This window comes from Ilyonectria robusta (genome assembly GCF_021365365.1).
Source record: "Ilyonectria robusta strain PMI_751 chromosome Unknown BGZ61scaffold_1, whole genome shotgun sequence".
Taxonomy (NCBI): Eukaryota; Fungi; Ascomycota; class Sordariomycetes; order Hypocreales; family Nectriaceae; genus Ilyonectria; species Ilyonectria robusta.
Genome location: NW_025764435.1, coordinates 2,730,565 through 2,754,912, shown reverse-complemented (window position 1 = coordinate 2,754,912; position 24,348 = coordinate 2,730,565). Strand labels below are relative to the sequence as shown.

At 54.3% G+C, this 24,348-nt stretch overlaps 9 protein-coding genes across 9 annotated transcripts; 6 read left to right on the top strand and 3 right to left on the bottom strand.

Annotated features, from left to right (window-relative positions):
• Nucleotides 1–373: 373 nt before the first annotated feature.
• On the top strand, nt 374–3,804 carry BGZ61DRAFT_339270 (uncharacterized protein; the record flags this gene model as incomplete). The annotated part of the gene is made up of 3 exons (XM_046239213.1): nt 374–1,017; nt 1,087–3,668; nt 3,731–3,804. 3 exons carry the CDS (start codon nt 374–376, stop codon nt 3,802–3,804), a joined length of 3,300 nt encoding a protein of 1,099 aa, XP_046112412.1.
• Nucleotides 3,805–5,897: 2,093 nt separating this feature from the next.
• Nucleotides 5,898–6,936, top strand: BGZ61DRAFT_19279 (uncharacterized protein). The gene has a single exon (XM_046237826.1). It carries the CDS (start codon nt 5,970–5,972, stop codon nt 6,660–6,662), a length of 693 nt encoding a protein of 230 aa, XP_046112411.1. The 5' UTR covers nt 5,898–5,969; the 3' UTR covers nt 6,663–6,936.
• A 198-nt stretch (nt 6,937–7,134) lies between these two features.
• On the top strand, nt 7,135–9,118 carry BGZ61DRAFT_338500 (uncharacterized protein; the record flags this gene model as incomplete). The annotated part of the gene is made up of 7 exons (XM_046239134.1): nt 7,135–7,246; nt 7,349–7,454; nt 7,510–7,620; nt 7,674–7,952; nt 8,047–8,296; nt 8,348–8,661; nt 8,716–9,118. The coding sequence occupies 7 exons, from the start codon at nt 7,135–7,137 to the stop codon at nt 9,116–9,118; spliced, it is 1,575 nt and encodes a 524-aa protein (XP_046112410.1).
• A 273-nt stretch (nt 9,119–9,391) lies between these two features.
• On the bottom strand, nt 9,392–10,581 carry BGZ61DRAFT_438677 (putative splicing factor U2AF 23 kDa subunit). The gene is made up of 3 exons (XM_046244270.1): nt 10,272–10,581; nt 9,933–10,167; nt 9,392–9,871 (listed from the first exon to the last, which is right to left on the bottom strand). Exons 1-3 carry the CDS (start codon nt 10,335–10,337, stop codon nt 9,543–9,545), a joined length of 630 nt encoding a protein of 209 aa, XP_046112409.1. The 5' UTR covers nt 10,338–10,581; the 3' UTR covers nt 9,392–9,542.
• Nucleotides 10,575–13,569, top strand: BGZ61DRAFT_438676 (ELMO/CED-12 family-domain-containing protein). Its single transcript, XM_046244269.1, has one exon. The coding sequence runs from the start codon at nt 11,075–11,077 to the stop codon at nt 13,211–13,213; it is 2,139 nt and encodes a 712-aa protein (XP_046112408.1). The 5' UTR covers nt 10,575–11,074; the 3' UTR covers nt 13,214–13,569.
• Nucleotides 13,570–14,149: 580 nt separating this feature from the next.
• BGZ61DRAFT_471036 (uncharacterized protein) lies at nt 14,150–16,702 on the bottom strand (the record flags this gene model as incomplete). The annotated part of the gene is made up of 1 exon (XM_046248162.1): nt 14,150–16,702. One exon carries the CDS (start codon nt 16,700–16,702, stop codon nt 14,150–14,152), a length of 2,553 nt encoding a protein of 850 aa, XP_046112407.1.
• A 67-nt stretch (nt 16,703–16,769) lies between these two features.
• BGZ61DRAFT_438673 (uncharacterized protein) lies at nt 16,770–17,663 on the bottom strand. Its single transcript, XM_046244268.1, has one exon. It carries the CDS (start codon nt 17,286–17,288, stop codon nt 16,917–16,919), a length of 372 nt encoding a protein of 123 aa, XP_046112406.1. The 5' UTR covers nt 17,289–17,663; the 3' UTR covers nt 16,770–16,916.
• Nucleotides 17,664–21,979: 4,316 nt separating this feature from the next.
• BGZ61DRAFT_338302 (prenylated rab acceptor 1) lies at nt 21,980–22,510 on the top strand (the record flags this gene model as incomplete). The annotated part of the gene is made up of 1 exon (XM_046239118.1): nt 21,980–22,510. The coding sequence occupies one exon, from the start codon at nt 21,980–21,982 to the stop codon at nt 22,508–22,510; it is 531 nt and encodes a 176-aa protein (XP_046112405.1).
• Nucleotides 22,510–23,914, top strand: BGZ61DRAFT_438667 (uncharacterized protein). Its single transcript, XM_046244267.1, has one exon. The coding sequence runs from the start codon at nt 22,690–22,692 to the stop codon at nt 23,815–23,817; it is 1,128 nt and encodes a 375-aa protein (XP_046112404.1). The 5' UTR covers nt 22,510–22,689; the 3' UTR covers nt 23,818–23,914.
• Nucleotides 23,915–24,348: the final 434 nt, after the last annotated feature.

Genomic DNA, 24,348 nt, shown 5'->3' with positions numbered 1-24,348 from the left:
CGCGGACGGCGTCAGCTTCAAATTCCTCTCCCAGTATCTCTCGTCGCCATCCCCCGTCGGCAAGTGCTAGCACTTACCCGCTGCCACTCTCGCCGACCAAAGCGCCACCTCCAACCGCCCGCGGCGATCCCCACATGTCCGCCAGTTCAATCTCGTGTCGCCTGCACCAGCCTCATTGGACGACCCCACTCCAACTATAGCATCAGCATCGTAACCGCACCGACGACGATTCTCCTTGCTCCTTCATTTCTAGGGCTTGTCTCCCAGCCTGTTCGGCGCGCTCGACGGCCGATTTCCCTTTGCCTCGAGTCAATGACGTTGCAATAGGCCTGGTATACGTCCCTCCCCCCTCGTCCCTCATACACTGTCAGCAATGGAGAACGAAGCGCCCGCCGCCGTTCAGGTTCCTGATGGCCGCTCCTCACGGAGAGACCGTTTAATGGGCAAGCTCTTCAAGGCCAAAACCAAACCCACCGAGCAGCAAGCCGCCGCCAATGTCGACGCTTTCCTACACAGCTCCTCCGATAATTTGACCGTCACCCACGCTCCCCCTCCAATCCCAACTTCGCTCCCCAAGCTGGCCAAGCTCGACACCACCTCCATCTCCCGCTATCCCCAGGCTCTGGCCGTCAACCAGCAGGCCCAGCAGAACCGCCCGCTCGCCCCAGGCGTCCGCCCCGATCCAAAGTCGGCCAGCCGCTCTCCACGACCGAATAAGAAGGGCCTATTCGTCAGGTTTGACGATTCAAGTCCGGACGTAATTGGTGAGGGCGGTGACGAGTCTGAGATACCCGTCATCGAGATCTCGAAGCGCAAGCCTCGCGCACCAAACCCCCCACCACACCGCCAGCCCGGTTATGTCCCAGGGAGGCCCCCTCCTCCTCCAATTCCAACAAATTCTGGGCCACCCGGCGTAGACGATTTCAGGCCCAAATCCCTTTCCCGTGCCCAAACGGGATTCTCCTCCATCTACACACCTGAGTCGGATGAGGAACCCCATATAGACTCTGGGTCTAAGTCTGACGAGCTAAGTTCAGCCGGGTCGGTCAACAATGCGCTGCTTCCCCTCCAGCCACCTGCTCCCAGGTTCCTTGGGAAACAGGACGAGAACAGGAGGTCGTATATTGAGATTCACTCCGCACAGATGCGCGAGGCTGAGGGCAGGGCCTTCGCTGAGGCTGCTCGTGTAGCCAGTGCCACTTCAGCGTCTTCTCACAATTGGGAAGATCCTCCCTCCGCCGTACCTCTAACCGCGTCCTCTCCAACCTCGACTCGACGACCAGGTCCCTCGCCCGAAGTCCAAGCGCCAAGACCAAATATCGAATACAGTCCAGCCTCGATCCATTCTAATACCTCTGGGTACTCTCCAACGACCGAAAACGAGCAGCTCTCGAGACAGGCCAGCATTGCCTCTCACATCTCGCGGCAGCCCAGCGTTGCCACCCCCCGTGACCCGCCTATGATGGCTAGTCGATCTCTTTCCGTTAGAGTAACCGATCCGGGAGCGGCCGACGAGGCCCTCATTACATTTGTTGAGAGGACGATGCATCTATTTGAGCTTTTCCGCCTACATGCCGAGACTATCAAGCCTTTGACAACATGCTCGTTCAAGGAGTGCGCTCGCGGAGGGCTTTGGTGGTTCATCAAGGGTCGGATGGGCTTGGAGACGGCGGTCCGAGATCGTCCAAACTCGCCCCAAGGCCAGATGCAGAACGATCGTGATCGACAGCAAGCATATGCGAACCTGGCAAAGGGATACTGGCTATGTGAGGAAATGATCCCCGAGATTTCCGAGTCTCAGGGACTCGCACCAGATGCTGAAGTCGTCGAGGTCAGCCAGTCTCTTGTGTCCGCACTAAAGAAACTAGCCATGTCCATGAAGCGAAACGGTTTCTTGCCACCAGAGGATGCCTTTCTTCCGCAAACAATCGACAAATCTGTTTGGCTCGAGTACCCACAGGTAAGTCAGGATATGATTGCCCTTCTCTCGGGAAACTGGGGTTCGGGCATGACTGCCATGACAAATCCCATGTCCGATCTCCGCCTCCTGGATGCTCTCCCTGTGGGCGACAACACGGACAACTTTAGCTACGGGAGGATGCCGGCAGACGTCTATCTCATGGAGCAGGGTCAGGAATCTCACAAACTGTATTTTCCATGTATGCTCTCTATGGTCCGGCCTGTCAAGTCCCTCAGCCTGGTATTTGTTCTTGCGAGCCAAAATGGTCACCTACAACTGGCCATCCAGGATAACAAGAACGTGGGCCCGGTGTGGGACGATGTCCGCTGGAGAAACGATACTTGCACACTTGACATTCGATTGCGTCGTGGTTTCGTCCTAGCCGTGCAGCTCGTTCAGCAAGACTACAGGATGCTATGGAACATGTACGACTTTGGGAAGAAGATCCAGACGTCTCTCTTCCCTCGAAGCGACGAGGAGATGGTTTTCCGAACGACACTGCGGTCATTCCAATACATGGATGCTGACCCCCAGTCCCGTCAGTTCCCCAAGGAGGCAGTCTCACAATGCGATGTGGCATTGTTCGAGAAACAATACAAGGAGAGTGGTCCTGCCGGTGTACGCGTTTGGCATCTTGGGTTCCGAATCGCAGTGGTAACTGGGGCTCGCACGAGGACACTAAGTGGCGTCAACCATGTGTACACGCCTTCTCAACCGATTCAGTTTGGATTCTTCCGCGGTGACAAAGATGCCCCGTCATTGTCGTTGAAATTCGACAGCGGAAAGTCCAAGGGCCGGATGGTACTCGTTTTCAGCGAGGAGAAGGCCAGAATCAAGTTTCACTCGCTCATTACCGGAACTGCCCTCGACCATGACGACAAGATCTATGCCGACGTTCCCATCAAAAGTTTCATCATTTCTCAAAGTGTTCGCGAGCCACTGGGCATGGCACCATTTTCTCGTATGCCATGGAAAGCGGCCAGGATTGTCAATGACGAGTGCGGTGGCGATCAGCCACCAACCGTCCTTGCGGACCGACTCAAGATCGTACTCGAGTATCAGAATGGCAACATGACTGACAGAGTCAATGTGGCGCCTGGAGAGTTACGGGTGAGATTGGAGGTGTCGAATGCCAAACTTTTCAGAGTTATGCGCCAACCGCAGAAGGACATGACTGTGTCGGTTTCCGAAGCTCAAGTCTCCAAGGAGATCCCGCGAAACATGGCAGACGCTCTGCAACTGCTACGGCATAACCAGACCATCCGGTCGTTTGAGTTCAACAACCTCAAGGATCTGCACGACTTCCAATTTGCCATGACAGGCTACGAGGTCATATTCGACGCCCTTGCAGTGACGTTTGCCATCTCAAGACGGCGCATGGTGGTACCAATTCACAAAAAGTGGGAGGCTGGGTATACACGAATCCAAGTGGTGCGGCAAGAGGACAGACAACTGCAGCTGCTTGCATTCTTTGAGGACTTCCACCACGGACACTGCATGAACTTTGTACTCAAGGGTACGGACATTTACGAGTCCTTCACCCGGAGCGGGAAGTCGGGTATCAAGTTTGTTGATGCCAAATTCCCGCTGCCACGGCTGCCGGCGGACAAGGACGGCGACTATGATGATATGGCGTTTGTCTGCCTCGATCTCCCGGATCTGCCGGGAGAGCATGACGATATCTCCATCATGTTTGAAAAAGAAGCTGGTAAGTAATCGCGTACCGTGATCCTGAGGGCTAGTGATCAAGGCTAACAATGTAATTCACAGACCGAGAGGCTCTCGGCCTATGTCTGCCAGCGCCGTTGAAGGGTTCGGCGAAAATGTCGTCACGATTGAAATGAGTAAATGTTGAGTTATTTAACGAGAGCGCCTACTCCACCAAGATGAGGTGAAGGCGTCAGCACAGAAAGACTATGGGGATATACCCAGCGAACCAGTGCGCGGAAGAAGTGAAAAACAAGCACGCTACAGCCATGGCGTACTTGACACAAAGATACCCATCGGGGGTCCGGAGAACACGAATAGGCCGAGAGACCGTGGAATCAGCAGGGCCAGAATACGATGAGGTCCAGAAAGAGAGATGGATCTCGGGGCTGGGAACAGTATGCGAGATACCCCGAGTCGGCCGGGGTTGGGCGGGAGATAATCTGCGGCGTTTTGGGGGCATTTGAATAGGCAGAGCCAAGGATAATGAAGAAAGACGGGTGGGGTATTCGGACAAGTTGAAGACCGAAAGGCGGCTGGCTAGAAGCCATAGACGCAAGCAATTGCCGGCGCTGCCGAGAGAAGCGGTGTGCATGTGTATACCCGGATCCTCGCCGGTTAGGTAGATGAATGGCCTCTCTCGCTGAGGGGCTTTTTGATGTAGGACTGAGATGTGGAATATGGAATGTGCAGATGGATGCCGGGTGGTAGGCAACTAGAAGGGATGAGAGTTACACAAGGCTAGTTGGCAATATCTTATTAGATGCCGATCTCCCTACCTCCTTGTCCGCATCCCCCCCTGCATGCTACATGATTTTTTACCCTCTAAGACGAGATAAAGTGATTTCTTCACTGTCCAAACTTGAGGCTTCACATCCTAGCATGTTGGTAGGTGTGTGTGGTCGCCTGTCGATTGGTTACGCACGGGGGGGATGCGCAGGCGAAGCGTTGGGAGGGTATCCGTAGACCACCGGCCGGATGTTTTAATTCCTTGTCTTGTAACATACATTATGAAGTCGACGAGCTGGAGGCAGTCCAGAAACAAGGGAACCAGACCACGGGGTCCAGTGAGTGGTGGAGGGCCCCCCTGTCGCTCAACGGTGTATGTGCTGTGGAGGCCTTGGCTTTGAGTGTTGGTGGGGAGCATGTAGGCTTCCATGACGAATGTGAGGTCACTGATTTGAGGGCAGGGTTATCACCTGTTAGTAGGTACCTTTACTTAGATGCCTCCCTACCTTGGGTACTGACCTACTGCGGTGTGTCCGCACTATCACCAACGCTGGGACTCGTCACATCCGTTGAATTAACGTATTACGGCACAGGCTCCCACTGAGTTAACGAACTGGTCAGTGCCGGACCGGGCTGGGGATGGTTGGGCTGGAAATGGAGCTGGAGGGGTCGGAATGGACAGGGTTGGATACGACGTCATCCATTTCCCCCACCATTTCAGCAGTAAGAGTACCTGGGTACCAAAGTACCTACCGATGATTGCCTCCCTTCGTTTTGAGCCTCAGCCGTCATGATGACCCGTCAATCATTGACTCTAGCTCTTTCTAAAACAGGATATACCAGGGTGCTTGCGGAAGGAGACATGATCATGGAGAGAGGCAAACTAGTGCATGAGCAAAAATGTACTCGTGGCGCGTTGCTCCTAGCTATAGAAGGAGGTAGCTTTGCACAATGCCTGTTGGAGCCTTTTATCCCAGATGCATCCGCCCATCTATCCCGAGCTGATGCGGGTCTAGGCATGCCTGCATGGATGCCAGGTAGATAATGTACACTTTTGTCTACTGGGTACCTAGTTTACTGTCAGCTTGTTAGCCTTTGCCACTCTGTATCACGCACATTGCCGCTAAGAAGGATAAGGCAAAGACAGCACCAGGGACCGCATGAGAGACAGCAAGTGTCTTGGAGAGTTGAGTGCTGCACCCGAAACTGGGACTGGTCAGGACATGTCGACATGAGTAGCGAGGTTGCCTTTTTCCTCATAACCAGAGACCTTGTTTTAGCAAACTGGTAGAATGAGCTTAGTTGTAGGTAAGTACTCGTATCCCATCGTACTTATATGCGTAACCTCTTTCCCAGCAGCTGTCTCCTGTCTTCGGATGCCATTGTTGCCCGGACCGGTGGTACTTTCCCTTACCTGACCCACGCTCCGGGACCCTGCCATCTTCCCACCCACCTCTACTCTACTAACCCTAGTCCCGACTCTAAATACCTACCACACTTCTACCTACCACTACCACTACCTTCTGTATGGATACATACCGTACGTTAGACAGCTACCGATGTACCGGGCTACATGGCCCCGAGGTATGGACGAATAAGGTATGGAGCGAGACAGGGAAGCAAGGGTCTAGGCAGGAAGCAGGGCGTCGGGCGCCAGGGTAGGTGGGCATGTAGCTATCTAATTCCCACCTTGATCCGCATCGCCGTCGTCACACGCGTGAGTCGCTGTGGCCTTTCCCGCCGGCTCATCCGCTCGTCATCGTCTACTTCTTTTTCTGCCTCGGCCGTCCTCGATTTCTTCCTCCTTCTTCTACTTTTTCTTCCTTCCCATTCCGGTGCCCTGTGGTGTTCCCATTACCCGCTCTCGTCGCATTCTCGAGGAGAGCCGAGCCGAAGCCCACGACGAACCGACCGCACCACTACAACTATCACTTCCAATTCTACCGCCCCAACATTTCCATCCCGTCAACAGGTCAACCAACGAAGCCGCCCCGCACCCACCCACACACTCGCTCTCGTCCAAGCCGTACCCGCTTCCCGCCACCCGGTGCTCAGCGCGCAGGCACCCTCAAACTACTTGGGCCGCAGCAAGGAAGCGAGGAGAAGAAGAAGAACAAGAATAAGAAAAAGAGTCCCACGACGCAGCTTGTCGTCAGCACGTGTAGGCGTCCGTCAGCGTGTCAGGCGTCGGCCAGTGTGTTCCAGCGTCAGCAGCTCCCGGCGCAACACCTCCCTGGTTCCAGCAGGCGCATCCCGGTGCCTGTAGCTGTCATGGTGATGCACCATCTTGTCTCGGTGCCTGGCCGCCGAAGAACCAGCAGTGAGTTCCGGCCAGCTTCATCCTATGTCCCCTGTCCTCCGTCCTCCGTCCTCTATCCTCTATCCTCCGCCGTGGCCTAATTAGTTTGTCCCGCCTTGCACCGCAACAATTCTCCTTGAAATATCCCCATCACATGCCCAGAAAAAGTCGAGAAAAAGCCCTATCCCGTCATTTCGCAGCCCCGGCCACACGGCGTCAAGGCTCTAGCCGTCTGCATCCACTCCGTTTGTTCCCCGGATGCCTAGCTGCCCACGCCCACCCACTCACTATACATGCCACTACATCCCACCAACCCCGCCGTCACCTCCGAATCCTCCGCGAACTGAGCTCCAGCCCGCCTAGACATTTCTCTCTCTCTGCCCCTCTCCTCCAATTTTCTCCCCCCCAGCGAATGTCGTGAGCCGCCTATCAAGTCGCCATGTTGACAAACTGGTTTGCCCAACCCACAGGCGCCCGCTCCTCGACCGAAGAGCCCCGCGGTCCCGACGGCGACGATGACACCTCCGTCATGGAGCCCGACCAGGGCAATGGTGAGTGACTATCGCTTCCTCCGAAGCCGCCGCTGTCGCATTCGCAGCCGCCGCCTCCCAGACGTCTCCGGGCCTCTGCTGACCACCGCAATCGCCTTCCAGTCCTCTCTCATATCATCTCCCAGCTGCGCCCAGGAGCCGACCTCAGTCGTGTCGTCCTGCCCACATTTATCCTGGAACCCCGCAGCATGCTCGAGAGGATCACAAAGTGCTTTCTCCCGTCTCCATATCTCGACGTATTCGGACTGACGCTTTCCCCATAGTTTCATGTGCCACCCCGAGATGCTCCTCCATATTCCCGAAATAGATGACCCTGTCGAGCGTTTCGTTTCCGTAGTCAAGTTCTATCTGAGTGGTTGGCACATTCGCCCTCCGTTGGTCACCCCCTGCCCCGAACCTGATTTTGCTAGCTACTGACAACAAGCAGAGGCGTCAAGAAGCCTTTGAACCCCATTCTCGGCGAGATTTTTACCTGCTACTGGGAATTCGACGACAACAAGCGAGCCTACTACATTTCTGAACAGACCTCTCACCACCCGCCTAAGTCCAGCTACTTCTATCTGGCCCCCGACCACCACCTCCGCATCGATGGCACCCTTAAGCCCCGAAGTCGGTTCCTGGGCAACTCTGCCGCTAGTCTCATGGAGGGCATTGCCTTCTTGACCCTTCTCAACCGGGGCAAGGACTCTGCGAGGGGAGAGCAATAGTTAGTCCACCCTTCTCCTAATTTTCTAACTTGTCCAATATTTCAGTTGAGCCGCATCGTGTAAGTGGCCGATAAGAGCTAACATCCATCTCAGCATCCTGACACAGCCCAACATGTACGCTCGAGGTATCCTTTTTGGAAAGATGAAGTATGAGCTTGGAGATCACAGCTTCGTTCGGTGTCCCGAGCTTGATCTAGTCGCCGACATCGATTTCAAGACAAAGGGCTGGGTTGGCGGTACTTACAATGCCATTGGCGGAACGATTAAGAAGGAGAGCACCGGCGAAATCTTGTACGAGCTCTCTGGGCTATGGAGCGAAGAGATGTTCATCAAGGACATGAGAGTGAGTGTTGTTGAGTCTCTCCAAGGCAGGCTAAAAGACTAACCAACGCAGACCGGCCACCGAGAAATGTTCTTCAATGCCACGCAAGCAAAGCCCACTTCCCCGGTAGTACGACCAATTGTGGAGCAGGAGGAACGAGAATCACAGCGACTCTGGGAGAAAACTGCCAAGGCGGTCAAGGAGCGGAATCACGAACTCGCTACCGACGAGAAGACCAAGATTGAGGATCGCCAGCGTGAAGAAGCCGCGCTAAGAGCTCAAGACACGGTTGAGTGGCACCCTCGATTATTCCGCCGCGTGAGCGGTGGCCCTGGTGGCCTAGAAGAAGGAGAGGAAGACCTCGAATGGGTCATTAATGCTACGATGTAAGTGCATTTATCTACTTCAACCAAGGGAAAGCAGGTCTAACAAACACCCAGCGATAATTCCGCCACTCCAGAGAAACAGGCCGAGCAAATCATGTCTATTTTCCCCATCGTCAAGGGCCAAAAGCCTAACCAGCGCCATCTCATCCCTCCCCACAGCCCTACAGCCGTCGTCGACAAGCAGCTTGGACATTTCGATGGCCGCGCCACACTCGAGAAGCCTAACCCTGAGGGGGTGAAGGCACAGAAGGAGCAGCCGCAGGATAACCTCATTGATTTCGACGAGGCACCCGCATCGCAACCCGCCCAACCCGCTGAGCAGAATGCTATCAAGCCCACGCCGAGCGAGGTCGAGATTCAGAACATGCTAAATTCGACGGGAAAGGCAGCTGACGGACCCCTCATCGACTTCGTGGCAGACCTCAAGAAGGACCTACCCGTGGACACGAAACAATAAACACAATTTTCAACCAAAGAATAGAGGGGCCAGGCGGCAAGGTTGGTTGACTACTTTAAAAGAACGGGGGTAGGCGACGGTTCGGGGCAGGGCATATATCAACATCGGCGCGGCATCAGGACTCGTTATAAAGGGATACCATTGTACATATCTGCATTATGATGGGTTGGCAATGAGTAAGAAGGATTCAACACCAACCCGGCAAGAATAATCAACAACAAAGATCATTCTTGTCGGGAACTCGACTTGTTTTGAATTCATATGAATTATCTGTATAAATGTGGCATCATCAACACACCCTAAATGAAGCTACCCAAAGCCCCTTCCTTAAACGCCATGACCCAGACCGCCCTCGGGAGTGGATTCTTTTCCTTCTCCCCTTGATCAATTGGATTGGAACCACAAAACACAACAACTAAAGACACTAGAACCGACGTCGCGTAGGCTCCGGGGTCGGCGAACGACTGACGCTCTTCTCGTCACGGCCGCGGGTTTTGAGCCACTTCTTAGTACTGAGTGTAAGGTCGCGATCGAGCTCCTCGCCGGGGTTCTTGCGGTGGATGAAGTTGCAGAAGCCGCCGCGGACGCAGCCCTCGCCAGAGTTAAGGCGGCAGCAGGCCTCGCGGAAGTCGGTCACCGGGCTAAGCTCGCAGTAGATGGGGCGCGCAGCGTACCAGCGGCTGTTGAGTTCGTCGCAGGCCTTCTGGGCAGATTCCTCGTACTTGAATCGCGCGTAGACGTTGCCGATGAGGTCTGTTGGAGGAAAGTGTTAGTACATTTGCTTTGAATAGATGGTGGAGGGGGTGGCACGCACGGTCATTGTTGTTGTCGCAGACAACGAGCTCCTCGAGCTCGCCGTACTTGCACAACTCGCACCAGATGTCCTCGTAAAAGGCGTCGAAGTGGTTCTGGAGCTGGGATGGGTTCATGCGATTCTTGGGATCGTAGGCCGGGTTCTGGTAGAGGTTGGGCATCAGGATGGTCTGGCTGTAGGAGGGCTTGACGTGTTTTCGAGAGCAGCGGTCGCCATGTCTGCAGGCACCAATTTTCTAATCCGGCGAGCGCGCGATGGCGCGAAAGTTAGCAATGCTGAGCCAAGGAATACTAAGCGAAGCTTCCACGCGCCCGCTGGGCAAGGCAAGGTGGGACTTACGAAGTAGAAGGAGCAGTTGACCTTGTCAAGCTCGGTGCCGAAAATAGAGGCGAGGAAGTTGGCCATGTTTGTGAAGATGAGATGTGGCGACAAGGTTGGTTGAGGCTGATCTGTGATGATGGTTGGCGTTGGAGGAGCTGTCTGGAGGAAGAATTGGGACGTCGGAAGATAGCCTTGCGCCACATGAGGCGGGTGAGGCTGGGTCACGTGTGTGGCGGGTTCGTCTCAAGATTATAAACTTGATTCTCATGACTACTAATGATTACTAGCGAATAGCATACCTTAATCAAAACATGTCCTAGACTTTAGCTTATTTCACGCAGCTAAAATCTCTTGATGATTTTTAACAATCATTCGGGGAACATTCTGGAGACAAAACCACCACAGCCACAAACGAAGTGGCTAAAACAAGGGCGCTAACATTGCCGGCCAATCCAGAGGTGTGGCTTGGAGCCGGTGAGACCGTTCACTAGCCCAGTCCTAAACTGGTAAAGTGGTTCATCAAATCGATTCAAGAACCAACCTTCCGAGTCTCCTGCGTCTCCAATGCAGTCTCACAACGACTTTCCCCCGCGCTTCGCGACTCACGACTCCAAACTCTAGACTGAGAAAAAAGATCGAGGCGGCCTAACACTGCCACTGATGCCAACTACGACATTACCGACAGCGGCCTGCTCCCTCTCCAACCCCAGGCAATGAATGCACCGGCATAACATCTCCTCCGTCCCCCGTCGCGTGCTTCTACAGCTTAAACTCGACCCCCGTCCCCGCCTCCCCGAACTCGAACGCGAACCCGAAACACAATGGATCAAGCAGACATCCCCGCGCTGCTTGCGCGCCTAGCCAGCGACGAAGATGCCTCGCGCAAGATGGCCGTCTTCAAGCTACAGAACTCGATTAACGACCCTGCCTTTGCCGACGTTTTCATCTCCTCGGGCGGCCTCGTCGTGCTGCGCCGCCTCATCATGACGGCCGCCGGCAACACCCTCGCCTACTCGCTCCAGAGCCTCACACGCCTCCTCGAAGTTGACATGGGATGGGACATCTTCGAGGGTCCAACGGCCAGTGACCTCGTCGAGCGGGTCGTGGAGCTCATCGTCACGAACCCACTGGTTAACATCCTCAGGGGCGCCATGTCCATCCTGGTCGCCCTCGTCAGCCATTCCCAGTCCACCGCCCTCGGAGGCGCCGCGAGCCGCACCCCCGGGACCTTTGGCTTCCGCGCCCTGAAGCCTGCCGTCGCCGTTTACCCGCAATTCTTTGAGCTGGTGATAGCCCAGCTGCAGAGTGCCGATCACGCCCTGTGCGCGAACGCCCTCATGCTCATCAATGCACTGATCCGAGATGCCGTGTCCAACGAGACCACCATGGGCGGCGGCAAGGCCAACGGGACCTCCCAAGGGGACGAGTGGTCCAAGTTTATCAAGAGGCTGCAAGACTTGGGGCTGATCAAGGCCGTCTATAAGCTCATGCAGAGTTCGGCCCTACAGGACTTGGCACATCCCCTGTTAGAGTTTCAGTCATTGACCAAGATTTTATTGAGGAAGTGGCGCGAGGTAGAGGTTGACCTGGAACGACCGGAGCATCGACGGGCCCTCAAGGGCTTGCATCTCGCCAGCGCTCCGGATCGCGCGTACGTAAACGGCCACTCACCGTCAATTGAGCAAAATGAGGCATCGGCAAAGAAGGGGAGCAGAAGGCACAATCCCGAGAAGTGGAGAAGGTTGGGCTTTGAGACCGAGAGCCCTGCGCAGGAGTTTGACATTACTGGTTTCCTGGGCATGATGGACATCACAGACTACGTGCGGAAGCATGAGGACCGGTTCCAAAAGCTGTTGCTAGAGCAGGCGGGCAAGCCGGCATCCCAACGTTCCCCCGTTGCCCGAGCGAGCTTCGCGGTCACGATGGTGCTGTATGAGCACTTTGAAGTCGACAAGGCCGACCTAGAGGACACCAAGGGGTACCAGGTGATGGAATCAAAGGACCACGACAGACTGTTTCGACCTCTTCTACTTCAGTGGTCTCGGCTGCATACAGCTGCCTTACATGCCTTTTTTCGAGTTTGGAAGGTCACTGGTGCAGAGCATGATGATTTTGAAAAGGTCGTCGAGCTAGTGCGGATCCTCGTTGACCAGGTGGTGGGCGGCGCTACGAGAACCAAGGATGTGCTGGAGGCAGAGGAAGAGATGCAAGAATACGATGTGGCGCGCCTACGAGAGCAACAAATGGACCTGCTCGAGATGTCATTTGAGGGCACATGGGGTCAACATCTATACCAAGTGCGGGAGGAGTTGAAGCAGGAGGCCTTACAGTTCGTGAAGGAGCAAAGGATCCGATGCCTCCTTGAGGGGTCGTGGTTCACAAAGCCGACGCCAAAGCGAGAGAACAACAACGGGTCTAAGCACCGACTCTTTACGCCGACGCCATGGCGGTATGCTAAGCTGTCTCACAATCGTCGATATCTCCACTATGCCGATTTCGAAAAACAGACACCCCAGGAGCCGACCCTGGAATCTCTAGGAGAGAAGATTGACCTCAGCACCATCAGTTCGGTCGTGTCCAACGTGTCGGCATCAGACGACGTAAAGAGCACGAATAGTGGAGCGACAACCAAGACTACGACGACAAAGATCACCGTGTACAGCTTTATCAACCCAGTGCATCCCAACAAGGGAATGGATACCAAGGAGCATCCGATTCTCTCGCTGTGGCCACTCAGCCACAGTCTCGCTTCTGAGTGGCTGGACGGGTTGCTACTAGTATTGAATCAGGCGCCAATTACGGCGGAGACGAACAAGTTGGTTAACATGGTGAGCGAATACGGGCTAAAGATCCGGTTGCTGAATGTGCGGATGGACTCGGCGTTCGATGGCCCGGTGCCTGGAGCCGGTGTGATTCCATCTCGAGAAGGGCTGGACGACGACTATTTCTTTGAGGTCTGAAGTGCTGAGAGAGATTTGGATTGCGACTTGGCTAGACGGAAAGACTCAAGACTCTGGGATTGGTTTTTGCATTCATATATACCCCTTTGCCCAGGATGGCCGTATGGACGGGCATAGCGAGCGTGCTTTGATGCGATGTTAGATTTTTATCAAGTGTACTAGGATACGTTGCGGCATTGGGCGAGAGGTTGAGGGGTGACATATTGCCTGTTGGTTGTGCAAAATTGATGGAGTTGATAAATGTGAAGATAATAGGACTGGAGCAGTCAACTTACTTTACGTTTGCCCCGACCAAAGTGTTGCCACCGCATCATATTATCACTGTGCGCCAAGTCATTATGTGCCTCCAAGGATTGCTAGCTTGATTACTATACTGAGCGTTCCCAGTTTTGCAGCCTAACATGGCGAGATATGTATCAAGTCCAAGAGCCGAGGCAACTCGGACATGTGAACCAGTCGTTTCCAACAGTTGCCAGGTTGCCAAGGTTAACTCAACTTCGAATCTTAACATAGATTGCCAAAATTTATTGGACACATATGAAGACTCAGAAATCGGAAAATCCCGTAGCTTATAATGTTATAGTGCTAATTACTTTCAAAAGGAAAATTGAACATCGTGTTGGTGACTGCCAAGGTATACATACATATGTACGGCTAACTAAGTATTATAAATCATGACATTAAACAATAAAACGAGGTTATTTCAGAGTGTATCCTGAATGCATTAAACGAAATAATTCTCACCCAGGGTATCAAGATCAAATACGAGGCATAACTGCGCAGTATCCCAAGAATAGCCCTTAGGTGAGGAACGAATAAGACTTGGCATGTCCTTTTTGTATAGTACGGGGATGAAGCAGTAGAAATTAACTGGTTCCACCACCACTGCCCGCCCCTAGAAGATTATCTCGGTCAAAGAGATGTGGGAACCAAGCCTTAGGTCTGGCGGATCGAAGTTCCTGAGTTGCTAGAGTCACAGCACTCGTAACAATCAGGCTGCGAGAAGGCGACTCCGTAAATGCTGGCAGTGAAGTCATAGGCCGAGTACATGCTACATTTGTACACGCCGTTCTTTTTGGCACGCGAGAAGAGCTTGCACCCCTGGGTCTGGTTGCAGCTCTTGGCACAAGTTGCGTCGCTGGTCGCATCACCAAAGCTCAGGAAAGTCTCCCTGCAGATCTCACCCTTCTTGTTGCAGATTTGGTTGCTCGACGGCTTAGAGATGAGCGAGTACGAGCTGCACGTAGCTGGGGGAGTAGTGGTTGTGGTAGGGCATGAGTAGCATTCCCGGTCATACCACTCGACACCGCAACCACCGTTGGACGAAGATGCGGAGCTGACTCCTCTGTCGTATAGAGTGCAGACGCTACCGATGCTGCGGTATGCCCAGGAGTCACAAGCGGCGTTGTTGAAGCAGAACTGGGCACATTGCGCGCGAGTGTTGGCAGACTTCATGTCAATATAGTTGACGCTGTTCTTCTTGGTGCCCTCCCTACCGCACACGGCTCCGGACAGCCCAGTGGTTTTCGGCTGGCAGACCGCAGGAGGCGTGGTGGTTGACTGGCATACGTAGCATGCATTGTCATAGAAGTAGTCGCCGCATGAAGACTTGGCATATGCAACTGCTGTGACTGAAGAGTCAAAGAGAGAGCAGATATCAGTCTTGGAGTTATATGAGAACGACTGGCAGTTTGTGTTGTCAGCGCAGAATTTAGCACAGTCTGACTGCTTCTGCTTGGTAGCGGTAGCAATAGCATGCTTTCCACTCTTAACACCGCCCTCAAAGCCACACTTGGCGCTGGATGGAGGAGATGGAGCCATCTGGTAGGCGTCGCAGGTCGGGGCTGCTGTAGTGGTTGTAGAGGTGGTGCTGCTTGTGGTCGTTGTGGACGTAGTGGTAGTTGTAGTGGTTGAACATCCGAAGCATGTCTTGTCATAAAAGTGTTCACCGCACTCAGACTTCGAGTGGGCAACAGCAGCGACTGAACAGTCGAAGAGGGAGCAGGTATGGCTCTTCGAGTTGTATGAGAAGGACTCACAGCCCACTGTATCAACACACAACTTAGCACAGTCGGACTTGTTCTGCTTAGAAGCCGTAGCGATAGGGGATTTTCCAGTGTTGACAACACCCTCGAAACCGCACTTTGCGCCAGACGGGGGAGAGGGGACCAGCTTGTAGGCGTCACATGTTGGGGCCGCAGTAGTGGTTGTAGAGGTGGTACTACTTGTGGTCGTTGTTGATTCCGTCGTGGTCGTTGTCGATTCCGTCGTTGTTGATTCCGTTGTGGTTGTTGTCGATTCTGTAGTCGTCGCTTCAGTTGTGGTTGTTGTCGATTCTGTCGTCGTCGCTTCAGTTGTGGTTGTTGTTGATTCTGTTGTCGTCGTCGTTGTGGTCGTCGATTCCGCCGTGGTGGTTGTGGTAGGAGAGGTAGCAGAGTTCTCGGGCGTCGTAGTGGGAGTCTCCTGAGGCGTCGTAGTAGGAGTCTCCTGAGGCGTCGTAGTAGGAGTCTCCTGAGGCGTCGTGGTGGGAGAAGTAGCTGAGCTCTCAGTTGTTGTGGTAGGAGAGGTAGTAGAGTCCTCGGGTGTTGTAGTAGGAGTACTCTCAGACGTAGTGGTAGAAGAAGTAGTTGAGTTCTCAGGTGTCGTAGTAGGAGTGCTTTCGGGTGTAGTGGTGGGGGCAGTAGCAGAGTTCTCCGATGTAGTGGTTGGAGAAGTGGTTGAGTTCTCGGGCGTGGTAGTGGGAGAAGTAGCTGAGTTTCCAGGTGTTGTAGTAGGAGTGTTATTAGGCGTAGTAGTAGGAGCAGTAGCAGAGTTCTCCGATGTAGTAGTAGGAGAAGTAGCTGAGTTCTCAGGTGTTGTGGTAGGAGTGTTATTAGGCGTAGTAGTAGGAGCAGTAGCAGAGTTCTCCGATGTGGTGGTTGGAGAAGTGGTTGAGTTCTCGGGCGTAGTAGTAGAAGACGTAGCTGAGTTCTCAGGTGTTGTGGTAGGAGTGTTATTAGACGTAGTGGTAGGAGAAGTAGCTGAGTTCTCGGGTGTTGTAGTAGGCGTGGATCCAGTTGTAGTCGTAGTCGAGCCGGGAGCTGTCGACATGCTAGTACCTGAGCAATCGAAACATGCTAGGTCATAGTACGGCGGGCAAACGGTACGAGCAAGTCGTACAAGACGTTGTTCTTGTCTCTCGCCGTAGAGAATACAGTTACCAGTCGTGAAGCCGAACTTGGAGCAGGCAGTCTGATAACAGGCATAGGCACATTCCTCGGACGTGGGGAGATTCAAAGTAGCAATGGTGGGAGGATTACCCGGAGGAGGGCCCTCTCCTCCGCACACTGCACCGTAAGGCGCTGCTGTGTAAGCCGTGCAAGAGGGCGCAGTTGAAGGAGTAGTGGTGGCACTCGTGGAAGTTGTCGTCGTAGTTGGAACTTTGCAAGGACCGGCGTTGATCCCAGGCAAGGCCAGGGCCACCAGGACGGCGGGAATCAACCTGACCATGATGAAGGAAATTACTGAAAGTAGGCGTTAAACAGTGACTGCAATACTGCTGAGCGAATGAACGCAACGACGCTGAATGAATGAATGAATGTAGCGATGCCGAACGAATGGATGCAACGACAGTGAACGAATGACTGTGGGGACAAGAAAGGAAGGAGATGAACAGCCAGAAACACCATCTCAGTCCACGCAGGCTTCTATATAATCGGCTATCTTACTTCATCCGTCCGGGTGCCGGCACGCGCCATTGAGGGAACCTCGAAACGGACAGCACATGGCATCGAACCGCCGAGATCCTGGCCAAGCCGTGCGGCAACACCAAGGCTACCGACCGTCGAGCCGACGTCAACGTCAACTTAACGCGAGCTAACGCCGCAGCCACCGTCGTAGTGTGATGGACAGACGAGATGCTCCCGAAAAGCCTCCTTTGTTTGACAGGGGCGGCTAGCCGTGAGGTCGTCGTGGGCCTCGTGGCGTCAAGGTGCCTGGGGCCCTTTTGAGAAACTCCCGTGCCATTCACACCTGAAGCTACGGACGAGTGTGTCCTAGTCAGCAGGAAAACGGTTACTGGCTTCGGAAACGGCATCTTGAATCGTCTTCGCCACGACAATTGTGGTGAGGTTCCTGGCGAACCCCTGGCTCAGCTATCGCTAGCTCTCTCGACTAGTCAGGGACCAGCGGCTATCTCCCAAGGAGGAGCGCCAACACGCAGCACCTTGATCGAACCGAGCTGCGAATGAGGGCAGGCACAGCAAGACACGAAATTAGGTGCGGCTGTGCCGGCGTCTGCACGATGCACGTTGGTGACTGAGGGTGTGGTGACTGACCTGACAATCAAGGGCCGCATCGGGTGTGCCTCACTAATAGAACATGGGCGAAGGCCGCCATGTTACGCACATGGGTATGAAGGATCAAATGCAATTATACAGATAAGCCCCGCCTACAGAGACTTCAGTACCTGGTACGGCTGTTGGGCGTTTATAATACGATGCTCCTGATGTTCCTGACGCTCTCCTGGACATGCCCGATCCTCAAATCCGAGCAGCCCGAGTCCCGGCTCCGACTCCACAAAATACCCCGTAATCCCGGCAGCTGGGAACCGAAAGGCCCGCCGTTGCTGCCGAGTTTCCGAGTCTTCGTCAGGGAAGCAATCGCCAAGACGCTCTGTAGGGCTCAGCGAGAACTTCTTTTCTGCCCTCACATGGGGCTCGCATGGGGAAAACCAACGTAGAAGCATTCGGAGGCCATGTCAAGCCACACCGGCCATTTTAAAATGAGGTTGCGCCCGCTTGGCTGAGAGTAGCCTAGATCACGATATGACAAGCGCCTCGCTCGTATCAACGGTCGAAATGACTTGCCGGCTCACTACACTGGTGAATCACGTTGCACCATTTTGGGATTCTCCCAACATCATGCCACACCTACTATTCGCAATCTACGCCAGGCTTCATCTCACTCCATAGCCGGCGTATCCCCCTAACTCTTCATAATTCGCTTATAACCTCCGAAGTTGTTGAGAAGGCCAGGCTTAAAATTCACTTTAGAGATATGCATTCCGATTAGCTATTGTCATCAGTGCAGGGTTGATTTGCCTGAGGGAACATGGGTGAGAAACATCAGGCAAGAACCGATCTAAATCCAGCCAAGAATGTTTCCAGCTCGCGCCATCAGTGTTTGATGCTTCCACCTCCATCCGCCGCCCCCCGAGAACGGCCAAAGCTCATTTCCTCCCCACATCTCCGAATACTAGTCCGTGGCATCGCGCTGCCGTGTCGGTTCCGAGGCTCCTTAGTGACGTAAAAGTGGACGGACTCGTTCGCTAATCTCAAGCAGAGGACACCTCCGGTGGCGCTGCGAACGCCCATTCGAACTTCAGTGCGCTCGTTTCTCTTACTTACGACAGTCCTGTGGGGTTGATCTTGTTCGGCCGGCCATAACCATGAGATACATTATACCCGGAGTGTCTGGAAAAAGAAATTACCGTCGGGTGCCTCTCGGATTACAGCAAATTGTTGGGCCCTCTTTGTTGGTCTTGTGGGTTTGATCTCAAGTGCTTCTGGCGAACTGGATTGCGACTGGTCAATCCCGAGTATGTTCCATAGACCTCTCTGAGTGTTGAAGAGCGCCGACTTTCCGGTGATTCTGACCTCCTCTTCTTGATAGCGGGAGAGGAAAGGCTAAGGCAGAACTTGATGTACTTCAATGTTGGCAGGGGCAGGGACAAAACGATTGGTGAAGCAATGGGGACTCGTCCATTCGGTATCAAGACGCACGCAGCGACGATACAAATAATCCGGAATGGATACCCCTATTTCGAACCTTCTCAGATAGAAACCTGCAGGAAAATAATACAAAGTAGCGACATACATATTATTGTCTCGACCTTGGCATTTATACCGTGAATTACCTATGTATGATAAAGTTGTAGGTTGGCAGTGGTCATTGGCGGAGTCGACGATTTCGAGCATCATCCAGGGTAGCTGACTAGACCGCTCAGCACGCATGCCACCCAAGCTCCCGATTGATTACCTTCCACTTCGTTGACCAAAGTGGATTGATATTCAAATTCGTGAACTGGATGTAATGGGAATTTGCCAGTTCATGGAAACATTCCGTTTCAGTGTACTCTTGAGAGACTTGCGGCATCACCACCCCGTTCAGGGTCCCGCCTCGATCCGAACCGCCTGTTACTGCCTCCACGCAGAAATCCTCGCGTTACTCTACCTGATCGTACGTCTCATAAATGTGTCGGATCAACTCCATATAAGAACATATAAACAGGCCCTCTGGAGACTTGAGACCTCGACGTGTTGAACGCGTTAGTGGCAGAACCAGTATTGCTTGATGTCTTCGTGTTTGGCAAACCAAGCAGTATTTTTTCCAGGTCCCGTTGAAAGAATCACCAATGCAATTTCGTCATGATCAGTCATGTATTCTCAGGCCTCAATTGCCGACGGAAGCTGCTCGCCAAGCTCCTGCAAGGAGGATCATTCAACAAAAGACAGCGCGACTATGATGGAGGCAGCAAAGTGGGGTTGTAGACAGTAGGACGGCTACCATGGGAAAGCTCCGCAACGGATCGCCGGGCACGGCGCACCGCGTGTTCCGAGCAAGTCAGCTCCGTCCGTCACTAGGAGATATGCGAGAGGAAATGCATTACAACCACAGGACAAGAGTGCCTTGAGAGGAGTGCCTTGAGAGGAGTGCCAACAGAGCAATATACATTGAGGCCCGACCAAGCCATCGATGGGGTTGCCAAACAACGTCATGCCACGCCGAAAAAAGGACCCATACAATGTGTGACTACGAGGGCCCGCAGCTGGAAGTTTACGAGGGTGAAGCCAATGTCAGAAGGAGTATGCCAAACAACAAGGCCAATGTCTCTCTCATCAATGCCCCGTCGTCTCTAAAAACGAACTAGATCCAAGCTCAACGTTACCGAAGAAGCATGCGGGTGGTTCGGGCCTGGCTCGGAGAGCCTCTGCCGGTGCAAACACCGAGGTCTGATTGGGGATCCCGTGGGGTCGTTGGGACACCAGAGATGGGGTATCGGGCATGGGGGAAGAGAGTGAAGCTCACGCAATAGCTGAGTTACCCAGAGTCCACAGTTGAAGAGGAGTTGGTAAGCGAGCGAGTGAGATAGTGCCGACCAAATTCCTTCCTTTTCGTCTTGTCTCGACAGCCGCCACAAGCAGCCAAACAGCCGAGCAGCCTCCCACCGCCCTCTCCAGGTGTTCCGGGTTCCGCGACGCCTCCCAAGGCCAAACAGAAGCAATGTGTCTCTAATCCGCCCGAGATCGACCCAAAGACAACCGGGGCCTGAGCGGAGACACACTTGGCTGGCTCTAACTTGCTTGATTCAAGTGTCGCGTGCATAAGCGGGGTGGACAATGGGATCATGGTCCGCGGGGCCTGGCCTGGTTTGCCTGGCCAAGTGAAAATTCTCCATCTACTACGTAGTAGGACGACGGGATCGGAACGCAGCGAGCCTTGGATTGGCACATGGATGCATGTGCCGTGCATACAAAAACCTGTGAGTGTGTGTGTGGTGCGTATGTATCCGTACCTCCGTACACTGTCGGTGAGCGTTGGGCTCGGCCAAGCTACGAGCTGCCCGCTTCAAAAAGGCGGCCCTCGACCGCTTCTTCTGATTTCTCCTCCTGTCTCCGCTATTCTCTTTTCTTCCGCAAGCCTTTTTCTCCGGGGGGGGTTCGTCGGAGAAGGGGAAGTCGAACGAACAAGCAAAATCCCCGCGGCATCGACCGACCTGGTCGTCGCCAGCACTGAGAGCGCAAGCCTTAGTTGCACACTCTGGAGGTCTCTCCGCCTGGTCCCTTTCCGTGCGTGCGTCTCTACGTACATTGCAGGGGGGTTCCAACGCGGCGGCTGAGCCTCATCGATTCGTCTCATTCCGCCAGGCATTCCACCAGGCATCCATTTGGCCATTGAGCGAGATTCAGGGGCTTCATCAATCCCTCCCTCTGTCAGAGATCCGAGGAATTGGACCGTGGGCCGTCGCTGAATTTAGGTACGTCAGTGGACCGCAAGCCCAACTCCCCGGAACGAAAAGTGGCCACCCCCCTGAAAGAACGCCCCAAAGCTGACAGGACGCGTCGCAGCAAATTGATTCGAGCAGGGCAATCTAAATCCAAATTCCGCCTTCGTGTCCTCTGCAAACAAAACACTGCCTCACGAACTACCGAGCTGCGGCATTCTTTCACACGACTCTCTCTCTCACCTCGACACCTCGCGTTTCGCATCTCGCATCTCGCCATCACGCGTTACAGTTCGCATCGGTATGTACCCACCCTTCGCCCTCCGTCCCTCGCCCCCTACTAGTTCTCAATATCCCATCCCCTGTGGCCCTATCTCCCCTACCGGATGAAAGTGGCTTGGTTGACGTGGCTGAAGACCAAAAAATCCCCATCCCCTTTCCTGGCTGCCTACAACCCAACTGCCTTGAACTCGGATACCTGGGCCAGCTTGTCTTTTCTTCCTCGTCTGATTGCGTGGCTCTCTGCATCATCGTGAGCTCTGGCTGACTTGCTACCTTCCTCAGATACTTGTCTGCCTAATTTCTCAGGACCCGCACGCAACCCATCCTGTCGTCATCCTTGATCAATTAATTTGGCTGCCTGACTTGCACCGACGCAACAAAAAACTTCGTGATCCAACCGCAACGACTTAAGAAGCTCGCTTGCCGGCACTCAACCTCTCACATCCATCAACACACACTCATACAACATCCAAAACACCCAAAACACACATCTCTTCGCAATGGCTCGCATCCAGATCCCCTTGGACGCCCTCACGTCCCGCCTGAACCTCGGCGAACGTTTCCAGGGCCTCCGCGCCGGTCCCCTCAGCGGTCGCTTCTCCAACCTGCGACCCGTCTCCGAGTTCTTCGACTTCAAGCGTGTCTCCAAGCCCGCCAACTTTGCTGAGGCTCAGTCCCGTGTCAACTACAACCTGAGCCACTTCTCCAGCAACTACGCTGTCGTCTTTGTCATGCTCAGCATCTATGCTCTGCTCACAAACTGGCTACTCATGTTCGACATCATCTTCGTCGTTGCCGGCCTGTTCATCATTGGCCGCCTCGAAGGACGCGATCTCGAAATCGGCACGTTCCGTGCTACTACATCCCAGCTTTATACTGGAATCATCGTCATCTCCGTACCCTTGGGTCTGATTGCTTCGCCTTTCTCGACCCTGCTATGGCTGATTGGCGCTTCTGGCGTGACCATTCTCGGTCACGCCGCTCTAATGGACAAGCCCATCGATGAGGCTTTTTCCGGGGAGGCGGTCTAGGTGGTCGGCCGCGATCTCCCGAATTTGCGCCCCAATGGGGAAGACCATCGAGGCGCAGGCGGCGGAGGGAGGAAGGGGATGCTGCGCTGTACGGATACGGGGGTGGTGACACCCGCGTAGAGGAGTTGGGCACGGATGAGGACGACACGGACTCACAAGGCGTTGGGGTTTCTACGGGGATGGTTACTCGTTTTGTTAGTGATTCTCTTCGATTCACGGGTATAGACTTGGGCGATCGGGAAGGCGGGGCTCCCCGCAGAGGGTATTTGGGAGGCTCGGACGAGGATGATGATGAGGAGGATGATGACTCGTCTTCCGGGGACGATGATGAGTACGAAGAGCAGTTGGCGCGAATGTCGCCGAGGGATAGGGAAGACTTTCTGGTCCAGTCGGCGATGGCACGAATCGAGCGGGCCCGGGCCATGGGCAGGAGTGACGTCGATCTCAACAAGCACGAACTTGCAGCTTTGGAACGACACCGAAAACGTATGGAGGAGGAGGGAAAGAAGAAGCGAAAGGGCGAACGCAAGAAACGAAAGGAACAGCGGATCGCGGTGCCGCTCACCGAATTGGAGCCTGTCTCACGCAAGAAAAAGGGGTCCCAGCAGGACCCTCTGCCTCGCTACCCATCGTCGAGCAGCAACTTGGGCGACGCTCAGGATAACCCAAGCTACCCTCGCATGGGGTACTTCCCTCCACCGGCAACATCTCGCACGCGATCGGGTACCTCTTCCTCGCAAAGACAACCCAGCCGGGCCCGAACTGAACGCGAGGGAGGCGCCTTCGAGTATTCGCAAGGGCCTGCGCCCAACACTCGCCAGGCGTCTGACACAGCGGCCGGGCAACGCTCAACCCGAGGGTCTCCTCCTGAAGACCCCTGGGTAGGTTCTCGGGGAGGCCATGATCCCTTCCAGTTCCAGACAGCGGGTCCGCGAGCTACGGCCGCCTCTCGACGGCCTGCGGCGGGCTCGAACGATTTGGCCTATCCGACCCGGCGAGGAGCTGGCGGCCCTGTCACGAGGAGCAGCCGTGGGTCCAGACGCCAGAGCGTTGACGAGGGTACAAGCGAAGAGGACAGTGACGAGGATGACGATGATGACTCCTCGGTGGGACAGGAGACAAGTTCCAGCGACAACACCGGAAACGGGGCGCAGATCCGGGAAGCCCCAAGAGGGCGAACCCCTGCGGTTATCGTTGAGGCGGATCCGGAGCCCGAATCCAAATCGCAGCCCGCCAAGAAGAGTGCATCCAAGAACCACTCCCCGGTGAAGCGAAAGCCGGCGAGAGGGGGACGACGCAGGAAGTGAGGTCCCGTGTCTTTGGACGAAGCAATGGCAAAAGCTTGACAATTTTGTAATCAATCCCTCCTAAAATTGGCATATAATAAGACGATTGTTCAACTTGTATTGTGGTAGTATGGAGTGATATTAAAAGCGATTGTTTCTATGATGTTTGTTATGATGATTGATAACATGGGGGTTTGTTGACACCTGTAAGCGGTGTGCTTGGTCAACGTGAGGCTGGCTGTTAGTGGTCCACACCCTGCACTTTCAGGTGCTATTGGTGGATGATGGGCATATTTTAGCCTTGTTTGGCCTGGTACGCACACGCTGTCCCAGGGTCCAACCAAAACCGGGACTTGGCCAGCCTCGGCTCTGCCCGCGCAAATCCCTGTCACCGAGTGACCGAGCTCTGGGGATTGGGCCCTGGGGAGCTGCTCCCTGTAACTCATGCACCGGCACTCTCAGCTAACTCATGTGCTTGGCGACTCGACTCGATTCATTTCATTCCATCTCAGACCATCATCACCCGCAAACCACCGAAACCCCCTATATCCT

Excerpts from the sequence above, each read along its gene's own strand:
- BGZ61DRAFT_438677 (XM_046244270.1), bottom strand. The coding sequence starts at position 10,337 with ATGGCCAACTTCCTCGCCTCTATTTTCGGCACCGAGCTTGACAAGGTC. Across the intron at positions 10,168-10,271 it reads TCAACTGCTCCTTCTACTTC|AAAATTGGTGCCTGCAGACA; the intron begins GTAAGTCCCACC and ends TCGCCGGATTAG. Across the intron at positions 9,872-9,932 it reads CTGCGACAACAACAATGACC|ACCTCATCGGCAACGTCTAC; the intron begins GTGCGTGCCACC and ends TTCCTCCAACAG.
- BGZ61DRAFT_19279 (XM_046237826.1), top strand. The coding sequence starts at position 5,970 with ATGGCCCCGAGGTATGGACGAATAAGGTATGGAGCGAGACAGGGAAGC.
- BGZ61DRAFT_438667 (XM_046244267.1), top strand. The coding sequence starts at position 22,690 with ATGGTTACTCGTTTTGTTAGTGATTCTCTTCGATTCACGGGTATAGAC.
- BGZ61DRAFT_438673 (XM_046244268.1), bottom strand. The coding sequence starts at position 17,288 with ATGCCGTTTCCGAAGCCAGTAACCGTTTTCCTGCTGACTAGGACACAC.
- BGZ61DRAFT_438676 (XM_046244269.1), top strand. The coding sequence starts at position 11,075 with ATGGATCAAGCAGACATCCCCGCGCTGCTTGCGCGCCTAGCCAGCGAC.